This window comes from Dendropsophus ebraccatus, chromosome 2 (assembly GCF_027789765.1).
Source record: "Dendropsophus ebraccatus isolate aDenEbr1 chromosome 2, aDenEbr1.pat, whole genome shotgun sequence".
In the NCBI taxonomy this organism is placed as follows: Eukaryota; Metazoa; Chordata; class Amphibia; order Anura; family Hylidae; genus Dendropsophus; species Dendropsophus ebraccatus.
Window position 1 is genome coordinate 139,439,737 of NC_091455.1, and position 23,869 is coordinate 139,463,605.

General features: G+C 44.5%; 1 protein-coding gene across 1 annotated transcript in view; it reads left to right on the forward strand.

Annotated features, from left to right (window-relative positions):
- VOPP1 (VOPP1 WW domain binding protein) overlaps nt 1-23,869 on the forward strand; it is a 103,738-nt gene that overhangs the window by 53,524 nt on the left and 26,345 nt on the right. The window contains exon 2 of the mRNA XM_069958397.1: nt 4,546-4,604. Within this exon, the coding sequence (XP_069814498.1) occupies nt 4,546-4,604 (59 nt within the window). The remainder of the gene's footprint in view (nt 1-4,545; nt 4,605-23,869) is intronic.

Consider the following 23,869-nt stretch of genomic DNA (forward strand, 5'->3'; position numbering starts at 1 on the left):
GGAGGCTGTCCAACAGAAAATATTCATGGAGAAGAGGGAGAATGCCAAACCAGAACCTAGATTGAACAGAATCTACTCCTCAGATGCATTCACAAAAGGTACTATGCTCACAAGGAACCTGACACCTACAGTACGCTGTCAGCACCTCGAGTCAGGTCGGGTTGCTGATAGATTCCCTCTAAAGTCTATAGAAAATGTCATTCCCCCCTTTTTATTTTACAATTTACAGTGTGTGCACAGATGGCTGTTTTTATATAGATTTTAATACAGTACATTATTAGTTTCAAAATAAGTCAGTATTTTTTTTATACCTATTGTACTGTCGTATTTTTATTTTATTGTGTCAACACAGCCTAAGATTGCCTCAACAATTTTAAAAAGTTGCAAACAATTAGAGAAATGTGCCTATAAGAATAGCCATAAATATAAAGGTTTTTTATGCTGTTGCAAATGTTTTTCACTTGGAGGCAAACAATTGCACAAAAAAATGTAAGACTTTTTGACATAAAAACCACAGTGCCACATGATAGCCATAAAAAACCCCTGAACCACAATTCGAGGTAGACTTTAAAGGAGAAGTCCGTCAAAATTTTTTAATTTAAGTATTGTATTGCCCTCCCCCCCCCCAAAGTTATACAAATCACCAACATACACTTATTATGGGAATTGCACATAAAGTGCTTTTTTCCCTGCACTTACTACTACATCAAGGCTTCACTTCCTGGATAACATGGTGATGTCACGACTAGGCTTGATTGAACAGCGGAAAAATCTAGGTTCGATCGAACTCGAACGTAGCCAGACCTTCCGCATTTGATTCCTGATGCCTTCCCGGTCCGTGCGGAAGGAGGAGACATCCTGGGGACCGCCTGGAATTTCTGGATTTAGCCTAGGTAATAGGCTGCATCCCGGAATTCCAGGTGGTCCCAGGGCTGTCTCCTCCTTCCGCAACAATCGGGAAGGCATCAGCAATTAAATGTGGATCGTTTGATCGAACATAGCTTTTTCCGTTGTTCAATCAAGCCTAGTCATGACCCAACTCTCAGAGCTGTGCAGGCTGTGGCTGCTGGAGAGGATGATGGCAGAGGGATGCTCAGTGTCCCTCCAGTGCCCTGTGTCCCTCAGTGTCCCCCTTCCATCATCCTCTCCAGTAGCCACAGCCTGCACAGTTTTGGGAGTCGGTTCGTGACATCACCATGTTATCCAGGAAGTGAAGCCTTGATGCAGTAGTAAGTGCAGGGGAAAAAAACACGTTATGAGCATTTCCCGTAATAAGTATATATTGGTGATTTGTATAACTTTTTTAAAGCAATACAATACTTTAATAAACATTTTTGCCAGAATTCTCCTTTAATGGGAATATGTCACTAGGTTTATGCAGCCTTACATGAGGGCAGCATTAACTAGTGACAGAAATGCTCTCCGCGCACACATTACATTGAGACACTGAGGCAGGCGGAATTGCAAACGGTTGGAGTTCCGCTCAGATTTTCCACCTGTTTTACTCAGTGTGAACAGGCCCTTACAAAGTAAAACAAATGCAAAATAGGACAGTAAAATAAGTATTTTATGATCATTATAAATAATCTGCTTATAAAACATAAATGGGTATTTTTTCCACCTGTTAGGTTTCTGTTTCCTAAACAATCTGGCTCTTGCTAAGCTGATAAAATACTTTCACGTAGGACACCTTTTATTGGCAGCTGTGTATCACTACAGCTGCTACGTCAAAGCTTGACACTGTAGGAATGAAACATGTTAAAAAGGCTGATGTTCTTTCACTTCTGTGCAGGAAAATTATGTTTTAAAGGGTACTCTAGTGAAAAAATGCTCTAAAATCAAATGGTGTCAAAAAATTGTACAGATATGTAAATTACTTATATTTAAAAATCTCAAGCCTTCAAGTACTTCCCAGCTGCTGTATGTCCTGCAGGAAGAGGTGAATTCTTTTCAGTCTGTGAAGGTGCTCTCTGCTGACAACTCTGTCCATGACAGGAACTGTTCAAAGCAGGAGAGGATAATATACATATTTTACATGAAACTAAATGCTGGTTGTGAACTGCATATCAGGGAGTCTGAGAATTAATAACATAAAATTGTAGATTGAGGCTATGTTCCCACATGACATTATCATTAATAGGAAGGCTTACTCCAACTAGGTAGCCATCAGCCCTGCTCCTTCTGCTACAGCTTCTACTGAGTCCCAATACTAGCTCTGCCTACAGAAGCAAGGCCAACATCAATGTGGAATTCCAGCCAGCCCATAGGAGGGCCACCTGCCCGCACCCACCTGGTGACACCACCTATGATCATGTTCAGTGGAAGGAACAGGAAACAGATATTGAACGTGCAAGTAAACACATCACAAGCAGAGTGGTCATGTGACTGAGCCTAAGAACATAAGAGAGGCTAGAAGTAAATAATGAAAGTGTATATAGAACATATAACACCCACAGAAGTCTATGCAATGCTCCAAGACAGCCCCCTAAACCAACCCATGTACCACCTGCAAAGGGTTTTTTGTTGCTTCTACTTGATTATCTTGATAGCCAAATCCAAAGCTTTCGCTCTCCGGTCATGATGGGAATTGTGGTTTTGCAACAGCTGGAAGGCCACAGTTTGGAGACGCATGGCTTAGTGGATGGATTTGGTGCATACTAAGTAATAGTAGATCAAATGTCAAGATGCGTTTAATCTCTGTATACATGGGAGTTTATATACAACTTTATATACAGTTTTTATTAAACTTTATTATACAATGGTGGGGATTTATAAATACCACGCCTGCCGTACAATAGGGGAAAGGTACAGATTCTGCGCTTTTCCTTGACGCATGCCCTGCTCTTCTGATGGATGAGCTGTGGACATGCGGCAAGGTAGGGAGGAGGCGTAAATCATGTAATTTATGGAAAAAACTACACCTGCTCTGGAGCAGGTATAGCTTCGTACACCTGCCATGCGGCAGCTACAGATCCGGGGATCATGGAGGTGATGCTGTGGGGTGTGGTTTCAGATGCATGCGTTCACTTGCTTGTAGGACTGTGGCCCTAGTGTACAATAATCATATGTCCAGTCTGTTAAATGCATAGATTATTTTCTGGCCTGGCACAAGGTTCTCCACTTCTGAGAGCAGCACTATGTAGATTTGCAGCCTCTGTTACAAATGTTTCTTCATTCACTGACAACAAACTAATTAAAGATTCCCTTTAAATTAGTTGCCTTACTGCATACTATGTATGACATAGGATTTATGAATAGATTTGTATGGCAGAAAAATCTGTCACAAAACACATACACACACAAAAATGGCACAACAAGCTTTATATATAAACCCATTTATTTCTTAAATGGGTTGCCCCACAAATAAAATTTAAAATAACTTGTGACCTGGCATATGCCTAATCTGGCATGGTAGTACCAGAACAGAAATGTTGGCTTTTTCATGCAACCATGCCAGAGGAAAACCATGCTGGATCATCCGATGGATCAATGTTGTGTCCTTTTTTTAAATAACTAATCTTGAGCCTTCCAGAACTTATTAGCTGCTGTATGTTGGTGCTCTCTACTGCCACCTCTGTCAGTGACAGGAACTTTTCTCTGGAGTATCCCTTTAACTAAGTCTAAGATTATGATAAAATCCTTTTTTTCATATTCTAGGCAACACAACAACAATAATATGAGATTGTAAGGAAGAATGGTAACACTTCTGCTCATTACAGGGCTGAAAACCAAAGGAAATATATTCCAGTGTCCACCATTAACTTAGTATCAGCCGCTCACAGAGCAGCCCAGCTGTATGACCAGCTCCATAGTAACATCTTGGAAATGGAGATCAATCTGAGTCACAACAGGAGAATAAGATACCCACATACACGACCACACGTATTGTCTGTACCTAGAAATAACACTTTCTCTACAGCTGAACTCTGTTCTGTCTCATTGTATCACCCGCTGCATAGGGTCTAATTAGCATCATATAGCGTGGGAGTCGCTTGTTAAAAGACCTAATACATTCCAGGCTCAGAGAGCGGCCCAAGCTGATACCAGGGACTAGGACAATCACTCTAATTTAGCTAATAAAGCTGAAAGCAGACATAAAAGACAGCGATGATCTCTTAAGAAAGTGTCCAGCATAAAACTCATGACCCATGAAACAAATGTATATTTTTACAGTTATTATATAGCAAAAAGCTTAGGAAATACTGTTTTTCTTTCTTGCTGCCTCTTTGAATTACTCAAGACTCAAAGCGCCAAACTGGCTGAGATCTAAAGGTGCCTATACACCTTTAATACCTGACGGCCTTCAGACAGACATGAACATTTACATGGCAGTGTTCCCTAAACTTCTAATACCATGAAAATGTACATTCATCCTCGGCACCCCAAGCACTAGAGGGCAATATCATGAAGTCAGATTTTAATAACCTGCTGATAGTTTCCCTTTAAGTCATATTCAACCATGAGCATATTAAAAAAGTTAAACTTCTGTACTGTACAGTTTAAGATAACATTATATTCATTAATTTCATCCACTCTGTTTTTCAGTGCACTGAAGCCAAAAAACACTGCTGGTACTTTGAAGGATTATATCCTACATATTACATGTAAGTATTACTGTGTTTCTGCAGTTATACCACTATTATGTTTGACTAACAATTACAAGAGATGTATCATCTAGATTATTTTACAAACAAAAAACAATTACTAAAACATAATCCTTCTATCATTATTTTTCATTCTATTTTTGCTACTTGACTATAAAATGGCCATCCTGTCTAGGTACCTGCCCTACTCTGTTAGCAGCAGTCACAGAGACCATTTGGAATTGGTGCCTGGAGGTGACTCCAGTTTGACTTCCATAGGAGAATTTGCAGGGCATGCTCTGTGACCTGTGTAGAGGTGATTGTACAGGAAGAGGGGAGCTGTGACAATCATTACAGTCCATAGTGGATCCTGTGTTTTTTCACCCAGTTCTAAATTTGGAGATTTGAGCTTATATTGTAATCCTGCCTGTAAGGGTAGTGAGATGACCGTGGAGTAGTGATCTCTACAAAACAAGAAGTGTCATCTTATTAGGAGGCTCAGTGTGAAATCTGTAACATTTCATTTTGAATATAGATAATTAAATGAAAAATGAGAAAAGCTCAAATTTTGAGTATCAATAACTGTTGACATTTCTTCTCCAAACCATACTATTACTGTTACATCATAAGGCTATGTTCACGCAACATATTTTTTGTGAAAAGAACGGCTGCTGTCAGCAATTTAAACAACGCCCGTACTCGTCATAAAACAATGTGTTGCATTGATATCAATCCAGACAGCGGCCATTGTTCGCACAATGTATTGAACAATGCCAGTTGTTCGTTGCAGCCACAGAAATAATTGACTTGTGAATTATTTCTGTACGTAGTGCATTGAAATCAATGCAATTTTCAGTGCGACAACAGCCATTGTTAGTGCATAGTGTGAACATAGCCTAAAGGCCCTATTACATGGAGCGATTATTGGCCAATGATCAGCCAACTCCGTGGGCTGCCTGGACGATCTAGCGATCAACCAGGCAACCCCCCCCCCCCCCCCCCGCACCTCTCCTGCTGCCGCGTGTACGAGCGCTGATAGCACTTGTTTGCTCCTCTAGTTGCCCCGTGTACTAAGGGCTTAAGGGTATACAAAAGCTTCCATTTGCATTCACTAATTTAATCTTGAAAGGAAAGAACTGCATTTTGTTAACTCTGTCTTTCAAAGCTGGTAGGAGCTTACAAATGCCAGATGTCAGGGTTTACAACGTGGCAGCCCTAAAGAGACATGTACAGTATGTGACTGAACTCAGATAACTAGCAGATTTTCTAAGCTACAATTGAAGAAACAGTAAAACCTAGTTGGGTTTTCAGAGGGACAACACACCACAGAGCTATATACAGTCATGGCCAAAAGTTTTGAGAATGATACAAATATTAATTTTTACAAAGTCTACTGCTTCAGTTTTAAAATGGCAATTTGCATATACTCCAGAATGTTATAAAGAGTGATTAGCTTAACAGCAATTACTTGCAAAGTCAATATTTGCCTAGAAACGGAACTTTATCCCCAAAACACATTTCAACATCATTGCAGCCCTGCCTTAAAATGACTAGCTAAAATTGTTTTAGTGATTGCTCTATTAACACAGGTGTGGGTGTTGATGAGGACAGGGCTGGAGATCAAAGTGTCATGATTAAAGAAGGATGACACCACTCGACACTTTAAGAGGAGGCTGGTGCTTGGCATCATTGTTTCTCTTCAGTTAACCATGGTTATCTCTAAAGAAACACGTGCAGTCATCATTGTACTGCACAAAAATGGCCTAACAGGGAAGAGTATCGCAGCTAGAAAGATTGCACCTTAGTCAACAATCTATCGCATCATCAAGAACTTCAAGGAGAGAGGTTCCATTGTTGTCATAAAGGCTCCAGGGTGCCCAAGAAAGACCAGCAAGCGCCAGGACAGTCTCTTAAAAGTGTTTTAGCTGCAGGATCAGGCTACCAGCAGTGCAGAGCTTGCTCAGGAATTGCAGCAGGCAGGTGTGAGTGCATCTGCACGCACTGTGAGGCGGAGACTCTTGGAGCAAGGCCTGGTCTCAAGGAGGGCAGCAAAGAAGCCACTTCTCTCCAGAAAAAAACATCAGGGACAGACTGATATTCTGCAAAAGGTACAGGGAGTGGACTGCTGAGGACTGGGGTAAAGTCATTTTCTCTGATGAATCCCCTTTCCGATTGTTTGGGACATCTGGAAAACAGCTTATACAGAGAAGACTAGGTGAGCACTACCACCAGTCTTGACTCATGCCAGCTGTAAAGCATCCTGAAACCATTCATGTGTGGGGTTACTTCTCAGCTAAGGGAATCGGCTCTCCTACAGTCTTGCCTAAAAACACAGCCATGAATAAAGAATGGGACCAGAATGTCCTCCAAGAACAACTTCTCCCAACCGTCCAAGAGCAGTTTGGTGATCAACAATGCCTTTTCCAGCATGATGGAGCACCTTGCCATAAAGCAAAGGTGATTACTAAATGGCTCAGGGAACAAAACATAGAGATTTGGGGTCCATGGCCTGGAAACTCCCCAGATCTTAATCCCATTGAGAACTTGTGGTCAATCATCAAGAGAAGGGTGGACAAACAAAAACCAATAAATTCTGACAAAATTCAAGCATTGATTGTGCAAGAATGGACTGCTATCAGTCAGGATTTGGTCCAGGAGTTGATTGAGAGCATGCCAGGGAGAATTGCAGAGGACCTGAAGAAGAAGGGTCAACACTGCAAATATTGCCTTGCTGCATTACCTCATTCTAATTGTCAATATAAGCTTTTGTTACTCATAATATGATTGCAATTATATTTCTGTATGTGATAAAAACATGTGAAAAACACACATAAAAACCAGAGGGGAACAGCTCATGTGAAAATATAATATTTGTATTATTCTCAAAACTTTTGGCCATGACTGTAGGCAAAACATGTATTTTCTAAAACAGATAGGCCAGTAGTGATGACAGGTCTTCTTTAATGAGCAATATAAACTAAAGGGAATACATTTTCTACTCCTGCTATTAACCGTTAACCATTAACGCTATTAAGCGTTTTCGTTTTTTCCTCCTTGTGCATCAAAGGCCATAGCACTTGCATTTTTCCACCTAGAAACCCACATGAGCCCTTATTTTTTGCGTCACTAATTGTACTTTGCAATGACAGGCTGGATTTTTGCATAAAGTACACTGCGAAACCAGAAAAAAATTATTTAGGGGAAATGTGTTTTTACGCCATTTGCCCTGGGGTAAATTGACTTGTTATGCACGTTCCTCAAGTCGTTACGATTAAAACGATATATAACATGTATAACTTATACCTACAGGATGGCCTGTAAAAAATTCAAACCATTGTCAACAAATATACGTCAATTAAAACCGCTTCATTCCCAGGCTTATAGCGCTTTTATCCTTTGGTCTATGGGGCTGTGTCAGGTGTCATTCTTTGCGCCATGATGTGTTCTTTCTATCGGTACCTTGATTGCACATATACGACTTTTTGATCGCTTTTTATTACAATTTTTCTGGATTTGATGCGACCAAAAATGCGCAATTTTGAACTTTGGGATTTTTTTGCGCTTACGCCGTTCACCGTACGAGATCAGGAATGTGATTAATTAATAGTTCGGGCGATAACGCACGCGGCGATAGCAAACATGTTTGTTTATTTATTTATTTGTTTACTTTTATTTATAACCTGGGAAAAGGGGGGTGATTCAGACTTTTATTAGGGGAGGGGGCTTTTTATTGACAACAACACTATATATATTTTTTTTTTACACATATAGTAGAAGCCCCCCTAGGGGACTTCTAGTATATACACTTTGATCTCTCATTGAGATCTCTGCAGCATAGATATGCTGCAGAGATCCATGAGATCGGCACTCGTTTGCTTTCGGCTGCTGCAGCCGGAAGTAAACGAGTGCGGAGCCGGGGACGGCGCCATCTTGGAGCGATAACATCCCGGAGGAGCGATCTCCGCCACTAGACACCAGGGAGACGCTGGATCCGGTAATCAGATGCAGCTGTCATGTTTGACAGCTGCATCTGATTACTGTATTAGCGGGCACGGCGATCGGACTGTGCCCGCTAATACCTACGGTCCCGGGCTACAAGCGGCACCCGGGACCGCCGCGGTTCAGAGCGGGGTCGCCGTGCGGCCCCGCTCTGAACGCCCTTACCGGCAATAGGGCGTACCTATACGCCCTTTGTCGTTAAGGGGTTAAAGGAGAAGTCCGGCAAAAATTTGTATTGTATTGCCCTCCAAAAGTTATACAAATTACCAATAAACACTTATTATGAGAAATGCTTATAAAGTGCTTTTTCCCTGCACTTACTACTGCATCAAGGCTTCACTTCCTGGATAACATGGTGATGTCACTTCCTGGATAACATGGTAATGTCACTTCCTGGATAAAATGGTGATGTCACGACCCGACTCCCAGAGCTGTGCGGGCTGTGGCTGCTGGTGAGGATGATGGCAGGGGGATGCTCGGTGTCCTGGGTCCCTCAGTGTCCCTCTGCTATCATCCTCTCCAGCAGCCACAGCCCGCACAGCTCTGGGAGTCGGGTTGTGACATCACCATGTTATCCAGGAAGCCTTGATGCAGTAGTAAGTGCAGGGAAAAAAGCACTTTATAAGCATTTCCCGTAATAAGTGGATATTGGTGATTTGTATAACTTTTGGAGGGCAATACCATACTTTAATAAAAAATGTTGCTGTACTTCTCCTTTAATTGGAAGAATGGTGTCTGAAAGTGTCATCATAAAAAAAGCTTTTGACATGTCATAGAGACATGTCAAAAGTTTTGATCGGCCAGGTCTGAGTGTTCACATCGGTACCAATCATGAGAACAAGCCGCTAAGTGCGGCCCCCCTCAGGGCTCTGTGTCATGTGATGAGTCAGGACCCTTATGTAAGTCTATGAAGTCTTTACTGACACAGAGCTGAGAGTGGACATGCTGCTGCATAGTCCTTTCCCCGCTCGTTCTCCCAATCGGTATGGGTCTGAACACTCCGACCGGACATATTAAAACTTTTGACATGTCTCTATGACATGTCAAAAGTTTTTTATCATCACAGGTACACTTCAAGAAACAGGCACAGACACATACTACTTACCAGATTTACACGTTTTCAAGTATCTACAAATCTGAACCTATTGTGAATCATAAGCTCAAAATATTGATAGGCTTGTCAATAAAGGACAATTTTTGACCTTTTATAGGGGAATTGGGAAATGGGACACCACCATTTGCTCTCTATGAAGACCTCAGAAAGGAAACTGTGCAGGGTGGCGGGGTCAGCGCTGAGGCGCAGGGGGGCATGGCTGTAGGGGCTATCAGCCCCAGGGGCTCAGAGGAGGGGCGGCTAGTTGGGGGGAGGGCAGGAGGGGCCTCCGCAGCGAGGTGAGCATAAGATAAGAAGCTCTCACCCTGCTGCCTGGAATCGGGCGGCAGGCGTGGTAGGACCAGGCAGACGGGGAGGGAGACAGGCAGCAGGATGGGACGGAGGGAGGGGGGACATTACAAGTACTGGGCAGCACAGGGAGGGAGCAGGGGCGTAACTAGGATTCATAGGGCTCCATAGCAAAAAAGTGTATGGGGCCCCCAACATATTACCTGTCCCAGCGATATGGAGCTGTCCCCCCGCCTTCGGCAGCTCTGAGGTGCTGTGCCCTGAGGTGGGGGGGTGAGGGGTAGCAGGCCGCTCGGAGTCCCTGCTGGTTGGGACAACTCTGAGACACCTGCGGGGTGCAAACTGCTTTAAGACAGTGTGTGTGTGAGGGAAGGGTTTAGGGGGTGGGGAGGTGGGTTGACCTTCATTATACTGACTACTATACATGATGCTGGAAAAGCTGGGTGACCTCCATTATACAGGATGCTGGGAAAGCTGAGTGACCCCATTATACAGAATGCTAGGGAGGCTGAGTGATCCCATTATATAGGATGCCAGGGAAGCTGAGTGACCCCATTATACAGGATGCTGGGAAAGCTGAGTGACCCCATTATAGAGAATGCCGGGGAAGTTGAGTGACCCCCATTATACAGGATGCCAGGGAGGCTGAGTGACCCCCATTATACAGGATTCTAGGGAAGCGGTTTGACCCCTATTACACAGGATGCCAGGAAAGCTGAGTGACCCCATTATACAGGATGCTGAGAAAGCTGAGTGACCCCATTATACAAGATGCCAGGGAAGCTAAGTGACCCCATTATACAGGATGCCAGGGAAGCTGAGAGACCCCATTATACAGGATTCCAGGGAAGCTGAGAGACCCCATTATACAGGATGCCAGGGGGGCTGTGTAACCCTATTATACAGGATGCTAGGAAAACTGGGTGACCCCATAATACAGGATGCCAGGGAAGCTGGCTGACCCCATTATACAGGATGCCAGGGATGCTGGTGACTTCCAGCTGGCAGTGATAGTTACCATCCTTCCTGCTGTGTCTCTGCCATGAGCGAATATCCCACCCGCAGTGGGCACTGGGGGCGGGGCTTGTTGCGCTGGGGGCGGAACCTACCCGGGACTGTTGCCACTTGTGGACAGGGGGACACTGGTGCAAGACGCTCTAAGTCTGTGTCAGGAGGAGGTGCAGAGGTGCTTGAGAGGATATTGCAGATGCTCTCTTCTGCGTCTCTGACAGGGTGCTTTACTGTCAGGGGCAGAGCTACCATGAAGACAGGGGAGACAGGCCAGACGGGGCCCGGGCCCCCTGCAGCCGAGGCCCCATAGCAACTGCCTTTCCTGCCTTCATAGTAGCTACGCCACTGGGAGGGAGGGAGAAGGCACTGATTCATCTACATCGACGTCTATTCTAATTCTTTACTTCTACATGTGCCCCCTGCTGGACTCTGACGGAACATACACTTGAGACGTGACTTTTTTTTAGAGGAACTGATCTACTAAATTGAGGGAAATAGCACTCTATGTGCATTTCCCGTAATTAGTGTAAATTTGTCTAACTTTCCTTATGTAATAACATATTTAAAAATTCATTTTGCCCAGAGTACCCTTTTAAAGGGTACCTGTCGTTTTAAAAAACTTTTGACATGTCATAGAGACATCATAGAGACATATCAAAAGTTGATGTTCTGCAGCAGCTGATGTGTATTATGAGGTTCTGCAGCAGTTGAGGTGTGTTATGATGTTTTGCAGCAGATAAGGTGTGTTATGAGGTTCTGCAGCAGCTGATGTGTATTATGAGATTCTGCAGAAGCTGAGGTGTATTATGATGTTCTGCAGCAGCTGAGGTGTATAATATGAAGTTCTGCAGCAGCTAAGGTGCATGATGAGGTTCTGCAGCAGCTGAGGTGTATGATAAGGTTCTGCAGCAGCTGAGGTGTATTATGAAGGTAAGCTGTGCTACACAGACATCATAACACACCCCATCTACTGCAGAACCTCATCATACACCTCAGCTGCTGCAGAACCTCATAATACACTTTATCTGCTGTTGCCCTGCTTCTGTCTACACCTGGGACCCTGCTTGTCACAATGAGCAGGCTGACAGGCAGGAAAGAGCAGTGTGTGTGTGTGTGTGTGTGTGTGTGTGTGTGTTACAGCTGTTAGCTTCAGCAGGCCCCCTGCTAATACTGCCAATACTGCCCTGATTGTCCCCTACATATTACACATATATACAGGGAATGAAACACATGGACACAGGATAAAAGTATATCTGTTTTTTATAAAATTTTTCTAATGCTTCAAAATTCAGTAAGAATGAGATGAGAGCACGGTGATATTGTCTGTGTGATAAAGGGTGGAGGGCGCTTTACCAGATGTGCCAGCTGCTAGTCGTCTTCTGTATCGGGGTCTCTTCACCTGATGAGTCTTCAGGAGGGTCCCAGATGTTATAGAGAATATTGGGAAACTGCAAGGAAATCAGAGAGAGAGAAGGAAGTGTACATTTGATTGATAATGTGTTTTCCCTTAGTCCATCAGCGGCACAATTGGGGTTAATTGCCCCTGTGAGCTTAGGCAGGACAAAAAGAATTTTTAATAGTAAAATAGAAATAGTTTAATAACATAATGGATCTGGCCCCTCCCCTTGGAGTATAAGAGGAAGCCAGCCCCCCACTACTGTGAGTTAAATACAAAAGCAAATATAATACATAATTAGGGTGGGAGTGTTGTGCCGCTGATGGACTAAGGGAAAACACATTATCAATCAAATGTACACTTCCCTTACGTCCACAGCGGCACAATTGGGGATCTAGCAAGTACATTAATCCCCAGGGTTGGGACCTCTAAAGGCCTGACTAACTACCGTAGACGAAAAGTCACTGGTGGAAGAAGAAGATCCTTTTATCCGATAGTGTCGAAAAAAGGTACTCGGTGTAGACCAGGATGCTGACTGGCATATCTGTTCTAGTGGTATGAGGGCTCTCTCGGCCCATGAAGTAGCCATTGCTCGAGTAGAGTGGGCCTTAGTGAATCCTGGTGGGTCCTTGTCATTTAACTGATAACAATAGTTAATGCATTCCGTGATCCACCTGGAGATTGATGGTTTGGATGCCTTTAAACCTTTGCTCTGACCCGAAAATGATATAAATAAATTTTCTGACCTTCTGAAATCTTTGGTTCTGGTAAGATAAATCCTTAGACATTTCACTACGTCTAGGTGTTCAAGTTCCGGGTCTTCAGTTGTAAGTTCTGGAGAAAGGACCGGGATGACTACAAGCTGATTGAGGTTAGAGAAGGTGGGACATTTAGGAGAAAATGTCGGAAGAAATCTTAAGAGGACTTTGTCACTTAGAAAAATAGTGTATGGTTCAACTGAAGAAAGGGCTTGTAGTTCACCCACCCGTTTTGCCGAGGTAATGGCTAGAAGGAAGATTGTCTTTAAAGTTAGAAGCTTCAGAGGGATCTCAGAGAGTGGTTCGAATGGCTGCTTAGCCAGAGTCTTCAGGACTAGAGATAGATCCCAGGGGTCTGCAGGCCTGCATATCCTTGGACGAAGTCTTGCGACTGCCTTTATGAAGTCCTTAATTTCAGGGATCTGAAAAAGTCTCTGATGGAGAAATGCCGACAATGCGGCGAGTTGGACTTTAAGGGTGCTAGGTGAAAGGCCTTTATCAAATCCTTCCTGTATGAATTCAAGGATCTGTGGTACTGATGGAGTATTCGGGTCTACCCTGTGAGAGGAGCACCATGTCTGGAAGATCTTTCTGATCCGGATATAGGATCTATTAGTGGCTTCACTTCTTGAATGGGAAAGCGTATTCATGACCCTGGTAGAGAAACCTTTGGCTCTCAATAGGGACTGGTTAAGTTCCAAGCCGTCAGGTGAAGGGACCCCAGGTTCTGACAGAGCTGCGTGCCCTGAGACACCAGGTTCTGCCGAGGTGGCAACTTCCAGTATCTCCCCTGACTCATTGACATGAGCAGGGAGAACCATGATCTCTTCGGCCAGAACGGAATTATCGCTATTACCGAAGCATTGTCCTGCTTGATCTTGAGTAGGACCTTCGGGATCATGGGTACTGGCGGAAAAATGTATGCTAGGCTGAAGTCCCATCTGATGGACATCGAATCCACTGTTTCCGGGTCGTCTTCCTGATAAAGAGAGCAAAATCTCGGAAGCTTCGCGTTCTGGCGTGTTGCCATAAGATCTATTTCCGGTTTTCCCCACCTGGTGACAATCTGATCGAATATCGTCGGGTTTAGAGACCACTCCCCTGGAATTATCAGATTCCGGCTCAGTTGATCTGCCAAGATGTTCCGAGAGCCCTTGATATGGATGGCTGTGAGGTTGGAAAGGTTTACTTCTGCCCATCGCAGAATCTTCCCCACTTCGTCGAGGAGGGGTCTGGACCGGGTGCCACCTTGTTTCCTCAGGTAATATACAGAAGCAATGTTGTCTGTTCTTACCTTGACCGCTTGACCCTGAAGCAGAGGCGAAAAGTGTTTTAGTGCCTTGAATATGGCCCTTAACTCCAGCTCGTTGGAAGAGAGGGTTCTTTCTTACAATGACCATTTCCCCTGGACCGTCTGCTGAGCTAGATGAGCTCCCCACCCGGTCCCGGAGGCGTCTGTGGTGAGGACTATCCAGTCTGGCTCTTCTATCTCTGTTCCATCCTTTATCTTTGCCCACCAGCGTAGAGACTGTCTTATAGATAGGGGAAGTCTTACCCTCCTGTCCAGGTCCGATGATGACCTGTTCCAACGCCGGAGTACCTCTGTCTGAAGGGCTCTCATATGAAATAATGCTCAAGGCACGGCCTCTGTTGTGGACGTTAAGAGTCCTAGGTATTTCATCAGGGTCCTCAGAGAGACCTGGCGAGGAACTCTCAGAAAGCGGTATCCTTCTAAAATCCTGGTCTTCCTCTCTGGAGAGAGGAATAATTTCATGTCCTGGGTGTTTATTACAAACCCCAGGTAAGTTTTCTGGGTAGAGGGAGTCAAGTCTGATTTCTCCCAATTCACCAGCCAGCCTAGGTCGGAAAGAAGGTCCAAAGTCTGAGAGACATTCTGACTGAGTAGATCCCTGGATTTGGCTATTAATAGCCAGTCGTCTAAGTATGGGACGACCGTTATGCCCTGCAATCTTAGCACCGCTACCACCGAAGCCACCACCTTCGTAAATACGAACGGTGCTGATGATATCCCGAAGGGGAGAACTTTGAATTGGAGATGCAGTATGTGTCCTCCTACATGAACTGCTATGCGTAGGAATCTCCTGTGATGCTGGAAGATTGGTATGTGAAAATATGCGTCCTTTAAATCTAGGGAGGCTAGGAAGTCTCCTCTGCTCAATACCGTCTTCACTGATCTTATGGTTTCCATCCGAAACCTGTTTTTTGGAATATAACGATTGAGAAATCGGAGGTCTATGATGAGTCGGTTCTTGCCTGAAGGCTTCGGGACCAGGAATACTGGGGAGTATACCCCCTGGCCTCTTTCCTCCATTGGTACTGGTTCCAGTGCAGAGATCTTTATGAGATCTAAGATGGAGGTCTCTAGTATCTTTTGCCTTTCTGGAGAAAGCCGCGATGAAATCACGAACCTTTCTGGTGGCAGAGGCTCTAAGGATAGGGCATATCCTCTTTTTATTATATTTAGAACCCAGGAATCCCTGGTGCATCTCTCCCAGGCTGGAAGGAACTGGAAGAGGCGACCTCCGACAGGAAGGCTGGCGTCAGAAGTCTCCCTTATTCTTAGGGGAAGATCTGGAGGGACCTCATCTTTTGGAACCTCCATATCCTCTACCTCTTCCCCTGTATCGGTACCGTCTGTCTCTGGGAGGAGACCTGTCCCGATACCTACGAAAGGAGCTTTTCTTATTGCTAGGCAAAGACTTGCCCTTGCGGTCCGAAAGCTCCTCCATGAGGGAATCTAGCTCTGAGCCAAAGAGTTTGCCCGGAGTGTACTGAAGATTACTGTGTAGCGAGATTCACCTCTTTAAAAGAATCAAGAATTTCATCTCGGGCGACCCCAGCATCTATATCCTCCTGGATCTTTTGTAGCCACTTTCTAAGGGCTAATGAAACCTCGTGATTGGCTATGGCAATAGCACTTTGTCCCGCTGCTGTGGTATAAACTCTTTTAAGAGTTGCCTCTATACGGCGGTCCATGGGGTCTCTTAAGCTTGAACCGTCATCCCCCGGGACCAGAATATTCCTAGATATCTTTGAAATTGCCACATCCACCTTAGGTGGCTCTATCCAGGAACTAGATTGTTCCTCGTTGATAGGAAAAAGAGACCAGAATCTCTTCCCTATGGCCGGAGCCTTGTCAGGCTTCTTCCACTCGGATTTTATGAGATCCGAAATAAACTCATCCATCCTGAATGCTCTGTTCTCGCCTGAAGAAGATTCCTCAGGCTGGTTGGCCATCTTGACATATTTGACCAACTTGGAGATTCTGTCAGGATTGAAGAGAAATTTCTCCTTTTTTCTCTTTTCAGTTTCAGAATCAGAGGAGTACACCTCATCCAGGATCTTGTAGCCTTCTTCTGTAAATGAAGAGGAAGCCTCATCATCTCTCCTGGGTCTCTTCCTAAAAAAAGGAAGGGTATGAGTCTTATAATAAGAGAAAAGGATCTTATCTCAGCAGATGCCGCACTACCTTGTCTGGGTGAGGGAGTCTCTGAGACCATCCACAGAGGACTTAACCAAGTCACTAACCCAGATGACTACGTCCTGGATAGAAGGTTCCTCCTTATCCTGGATCTTGGGTCTGCAGGCTAGACAGGTGGTAAATTCCGAATCATCCGGAAGAGGGATATCTGCAAAAACATTAGTACTTAGTACATATACTGGTATACTGCGGTCAAGATTCAAGTATACACACCACAGCGCCTGCAGGTGAGATGATGCTTTTTAGCAGGTGCCTTGCGTCCTGATTCTTCCATGCTGAAAGCTAAAAAGAACTCAATAGCTTGGCTCAGCAGACAGCAAGAATGTGTCTTTCTGAGCTGCTTATAAACAAGAAATGGCGCCAAAAGTCCGCCCCCTCCCCCCGCAGAGAATCCACGCCCCCTACCTGGCTGATCCTGCCCTCTGATGCTGAGTCCAGACGCCGGGCGGTCCGGAAATGACGTCACACGCGTCACTTCCGGTATTTGCGGCCGTGGAACGCATCTGCGTTCCACCGCCGAACCGGCGTCTCCAGCAGAAGAGGGAGACGGGAGGTAAGAGGAGATAATGCCCAACCTGGTTGAGCCTGCCCTCCAACAACCCGGAGCTCTTTGAGCTCCAGATGCTGAATTCGGATGCCGGTCGGACCGGAAGTGACGTCAGACGCGTCACTTCCGGTAACACGGACCGTTGAACGCAACGCGCTCCCCATCTCCGAACCGGCGTCCTAGGCTGAAAACAAGAGAAAAGGTAAGGGTGGAGGGAGGGAAAGAAAAACGTCCTGCCTATACTCAGGACAAAATAAAACTCACAGTAGTGGGGGGCTGGCTTCCTCTTATACTCCAAGGGGAGGGGCCAGATCCATTATGTTATTAAACTATTTCTATTTTACTATTAAAAATTCTTTTTGTCCTGCCTAAGCTCACAGGGGCAATTAACCCCAATTGTGCCGCTGTGGACGTAAGGGAAATGTATTTTGTCATTTGCAGATTTCTAGAACAGTCTAATAGGAGGACGAGATCATCAGGGTGAAGGTCTTAGCTTTAGATGGTGAAAAGTCCCATGGTGGTATAGATGGTATTGGTGGTATAGATGGTATTGATGGTATAGATTAGTTATGTCAAACTGTGGCCCGCGGGCCAAATCTGGCCCGTGGTGCCATTATTTTTGGCCCGCCAGGCAATTCAGAGTTTGAATTACATCAGGCCCACCATGGCTACTATATGAGACTATTGGGGAGGGCTGGCTACTATAAAAGAGACTATGGGGAGGGCTGGCTACTACATGAGACTATTAAGGAGGGCTGACTACTTTAAGAGACTACTGGGGATGGCTGGCTACTATATAAAAGACTATGGGGGAGGGCTGGCTACTCTATGAGACTACAGGGCAGGGCTGGTTACTATAAAAGACTATGGGCAGGGCTGGCTACTATATGAGACTATGGGGGAGGGCTGGCTACTATATGAGACTATGGGGGAGGGCTGGCTACTATATGAGACTATGGGGAGGGCTGGCTACTATATGAGACTACAGGGCAGGGCTGGTTACTATAAAAGACTATGGGCAGGGCTGGCTACTATATGAGACTATGGGGGAGGGCTGGCTACTATATGAGACTATGGGGGAGGGCTGGCTACTATATGAGACTACAGGGGAGGGCTGGCTACTATATGAGACTACAGGGCAGGGCTGGTTACTATAAAAGACTATGGGCAGGGCTGGCTACTATATGAGACTATGGGGGAGGGTTGGCTACTATATGAGACTATGGGGGAGGGCTGGCTACTATATGAGACTACAGGGGAGGGCTGGCTACTATATGAGACTACAGGGGAGGGCTGGCTACTATATGAGACTATGGGGGAGGGCTGGCTACTATATGAGACTATTGGGGAGGGCTGGCTACTATATGGGACACTTGGGGGGCTGGCTACTATTTGGGCACTTTTGGCAGGGCTGGCTAACATGTGGGGCAATTTTGGGGGGATTGCCTATTACAATTTTAATATTTTTATTAATGATCTTGTAGAGGGGCTACAGAGTAGAATCTCCATTTTTGCAGATGATACTAAACTGGGTAAAGTAATCAGTACAGAGGAGGATAATATCATATTACAGAGGGATTTGGAGAAGCTAGAGGCTTGGGCGGAGAAATGGCAAATGAAGTTTAATGTGGATAAATGTAAGGTTATGCATTTGGGCCATAGAAATAATAAGTACAGTTATGTGCTAAATAATAAAACACTGGGTAAAACTACTTCCGAAAAGGACCTGGGGGTATTGGTGGACAGTAAACTCAACTTTAGTGATCAGTGCCAGGCAGCAGCTGCCAAGGCTAATAAAATAATGTGGTGCATCAAAAGAGGTATAGATGGTAAAGATGAGAACATAGTTTTGCCTCTTTATAAATCACTGGTCAGACCACACATGGAATACTGTGTACAGTTTTGGGCACCGGTATATAAGAAGGACACAGCTGAACTAGAGCGGGTGCAGAGGAGGGCAACAAAGGTCATTAAGGGAATGGGTGGGTTACAGTACCAGGACAGGTTATCAAGCTTGGGGTTATTTACGCTAGAAAAAAGACGTCTTAGGGGCGATCTGATCACAATGTACAAATATATGAATGGACAGTACAGAGATTTTTGTAGTGGTCTTTTTACTCCTAGGTCTGTAACAATGACAAGGGGGCATCCTCTACGTCTAGAGGAAAGAAGATTTCATCATCAGCATCGACGCGGGTTCTTTACTGTACGAACGGTAAGACTGTGGAACTCTCTGCCACATGATGTTGTCATGGCCGATTCATTAAATAAGTTCAAGGGAGGCCTGGATGATTTTCTTGAAAAATATAATATTACAAGTTATGGGCATTAGATTTCTGGTGATACGTTGATCCGGGGATTGTTCTGGTTGCCATTGCAGTCGGGGGAGGGGGGGGGGGGGGAGTTTCTCCCTGTGGTGGGGCGTTTGTCTTCTGCCCCATAGGGGTTTTACGCCTTCCTGGATCAACACAGTAGGATTTTCCTAGGTTGAACCTGATGGACTCTTGTCTTCTTTCAACCTTATTTACTATGTTACATGGGTTGGGGCTTAATCATGTCATAGCAATTTATCATGTCATGTCATTTATCATAGTGCACGGGGCTGGGAGACGCACACCACTGACAATGCCAGGAACACTGCACGCTGCTCTGACAGTGCCAGCATTCGCGCTTCAATAATTATCAAGGTTGGCCTGCAACTTTGTCCAGTTTTTTAAAGGGGTTATCCAGCGCTACAAAAACATGGCCACTTTTCCCCCTACTGTTGTCTCCAGTTTAGGTGTGGTTTACAATTAAGCTCCATTTACTTCAATGAAACTGAGTTTCAAAACCCCACCCAATACAGGAGGTATAATAGTGGAGATGTGTATATTACATTATATACAGGGGGTATAATAGAGGAGATGTGTAAATTATATACAGGGGTATAATAGAGGAGATGTGTATATTACATACAGGGGGTATAATACATTTGCCAAATGTGTATATTATATACAGGGGGTATAATACTGGGGATGTGTATATTATATACAGGGGGTATAATACTGGGGATGTGTATATTATATACAGGGGGTATAATACTGGGGATGTGTATATTATATACAGGGGGTATAATACTGGAGATGTGTATATTATATACAGGGGGTATAATACTGGGGATGTGTATATTATATACAGGGGGTATAATACTGGAGATGTGTATATTACATTATATACAGAGGGTATAATACTGGAGATGTGTATATTGCATTATATACAGGGGGTATAATACAGGAGATGTGTATATTATATACAGGGGTATAATAGAGGAGATGTGTATATTACATACAGGGGGTATAATACATTTGATGTGTATATTATATACAGGGGGTATAATACTGGGGATGTGTATATTATATACAGGGGGTATAATACATTTGATGTGTATATTATATACAGGGGGTATAATACTGGAGATGTGTATATTACATTATATACAGAGGGTATAATACTGGAGATGTGTATATTGCATTATATACAGGGGGTATAATACAGGAGATGTGTATATTATATACAGGGGTATAATAGAGGAGATGTGTATATTATATACAGGGGGTATAATACAGTTGATGTGTATAATATATACAGGGGGTATAATACAGGAGATGTGTATATATTATATACAGGGGGTATAATACTGGAGATGTGTATATTATATACAGGAGGTATAACACTGGAGATGTGCATATTATATACAGAAGGTATAATACAGGTGATGTGTATATCCTATACAGGGGTATGATACAGTTGATGTGTATATTATATACACGGGGTATAATACAGGACATGTGTATATTATATACAAGGGGTATAATACAGGGAATGTATATGTTATCTACAGGAGTATAATCAGGGGCGTAGCTAGAGGTTCAGTCTGGGGGGGGGGCGAGTGAGTCTCAATTGATTATGACTGATAATCTGAATAATAAAGGGAATATTCTACCACATTATTCATAGTGAACAGGGACTGAGAAGAGTGGGAAAATACTTTCTACATTTCACATATATAACCATGTAAAAAATGAAAGGGGTTATCCAGCATTGCAAACACATAGCTGCCTTTTTCCAGAAACAGCGCCACTCTCCTCCAAAGCTTGGATGTGGTATTTCAGCTCAGTTCAACTAAAAGAGACTGGAGCCAAGTTGTAATACCACAAACATCATAGAGAAGCTATGGCGCTGTTTTTGTTTTCTAATTAGCCATCCATCCGTTCTTCTATCTCTTTGTCTCATATCTATCTGTCTAATATCTATTGGGCAGCATGAGGACTACACAGGGGCGTAGCTATGGGTTCAGCCTAGGGGGGGCGAGTGAGTCTCAGTGGGCCCCCAACCATTTACAGTATGTTAACCATAGGGAACCTCAGCAGATGACAATGCTTTCCGAATAATACAGGGTATTTTCTTCCACATTATTCATAGTGAACAGGGACTGAGAACAGTGGAAAACACTTTCTACATCTCACATATATAACCATGTAAAAAATAAAGGGGTTATCCAGCATTGCTAAAACATAGCTGCCTTTTTTCCAGAAACAGCGTCACTCTCCTCCAAAGCTTGGATGTGGTAGTGCAGCTCAGTTCCACTAAAAGAGAATGGAACCAAGTTGTAATACCACAAACAACATAGAGGAAGCTTTGGTGCTGTTTCTGTTTTCTATCTAGCCATCCATCCATTCTTCTATCTCTTTTTTTCATATCTATCTGTGTAATATCTATTGGGCAACATAGCTGATGGCAGGGGCGGAACTACCGCCATAGCAACCGTAGCGGTTGCTATGGGGCCCGCCGCATCAAGGGGCCCGGGCCCGGCCAGCTGGTCATCTCTCCCCGGTTTACCTAACCGGGGAGAAACCGTCTGCAGCCTGCATTCAAACTTAGGATGGGGCCCGGACGCATCTCTAAGTTGCCGCCTCCAATCTCCTGACGGCACAGCTCCCAACTGTCCCGGATCAAGCGGGACAGTCCCGATTTCGGGGTTCTGTCCCGCTGTTTTGGAACAGCCCCAATGTGTCCCGCAATATGCTGCAGGCAAGTTAATATCATTAGACCATCATGGCCCAGTCTCCACCAATCACTGAAGGTGGATGTGCTGGTCATGTGATGGTCAGCAACCAATCAGTACATTGGGTCTCCTGGCGCGGTAAGTTTCAGCAGCCGCCACCAGGACCCCTCAGAGACTGACCCAGATGGACGTTACCCCCAAGAGCAGCTCCAGAAGCCTGTCCGGGACCTCCAGAGTCACCCAGCAGACAGTCCGAGCTGATGGTAAGTAACCCCCTCCTGCCCTGGTAATTAAGGTTCACAGATGACACAAACGCAGGGTCCCGGCTGTCAGACAGGGACCCGCCTCACCTGTCAGCACAGGAGCCGCGCTTCAGTGCTGACAGATAACCCTAAACGCTGTGGCCAGCACGGCTCCAGCATTTATAGGGTTACAGAGAGATGATTCTCTCTGTATCTGGGAGAATCCTCTCTGTTCACTATGGGGGCTGAGAGAGAGAGACAGGGGTCCGGGAGAGGTCACACTGTGTGGTCCCAGCGGCACTCGGGAGCTTACCGGCATCCTGACTCCACTGGGGGGGTCAGCATCACACTGCTGTCTGACTGCTATGGATTCTGTGTAGGTATACAGCAGGGTGTATATATGTCTGCATTCTGTGTAGGTATACAGCAGTGGGTATATATGTCTGCATTCTGTGTAGGTATACAGCAGTGGGTGTATATATATGTCTGCATTCTGTGTAGGTATACAGCAGGGTGTATATATGTCTGCATTCTGTGTAGGTATACAGCAGTGGGTGTATATATATGTCTGCATTCTGTGTAGGTATACAGCAGTGGGTATATATGTCTGCATTCTGTGTAGGTATACAGCAGTGGGTATATATGTCTGCATTCTGTGTAGGTATACAGCAGTGGGTATATATGTCTGCATTCTGTGTAGGTATACAGCAGTGGGTGTATATATATGTCTGCATTCTGTGTAGGTATACAGCAGGGTGTATATATGTCTGCATTCTGTGTAGGTATACAGCAGGGTTTATATATGTCTGCATTCTGTGTAGGTATACAGCAGTGGGTGTATATATATGTCTGCATTCTGTGTAGGTATACAGCAGTGGGTATATATGTCTGCATTCTGTGTAGGTATACAGCAGGGTGTATATATGTCTGCATTCTGTGTAGGTATACAGCAGGGTGTATATATGTCTGCATTCTGTGTAGGTATACAGCAGGGTTTATATATGTCTGCATTCTGTGTAGGTATACAGCAGGGTGTATATATGTCTGCATTCTGTGTAGGTATACAGCAGTGGGTATATATGTCTGCATTCTGTGTAGGTATACAGCAGTGGGTATATATGTCTGCATTCTGTGTAGGTATACAGCAGTGGGTATATATGTCTGCATTCTGTGTAGGTATACAGCAGTGGGTATATATGTCTGCATTCTGTGTAGGTATACAGCAGTGGGTGTATATGTCTGCATTCTGTGTAGGTATACAGCAGTGTATTATATACTTATTATCCTCCTGTATGAGTGTGTATATATCCCCCCATTCTGTGTAGGTATACAGCAGTGTATTATATACTTATTACCACCCTGTATGAGTGTGTATATATCCCCAT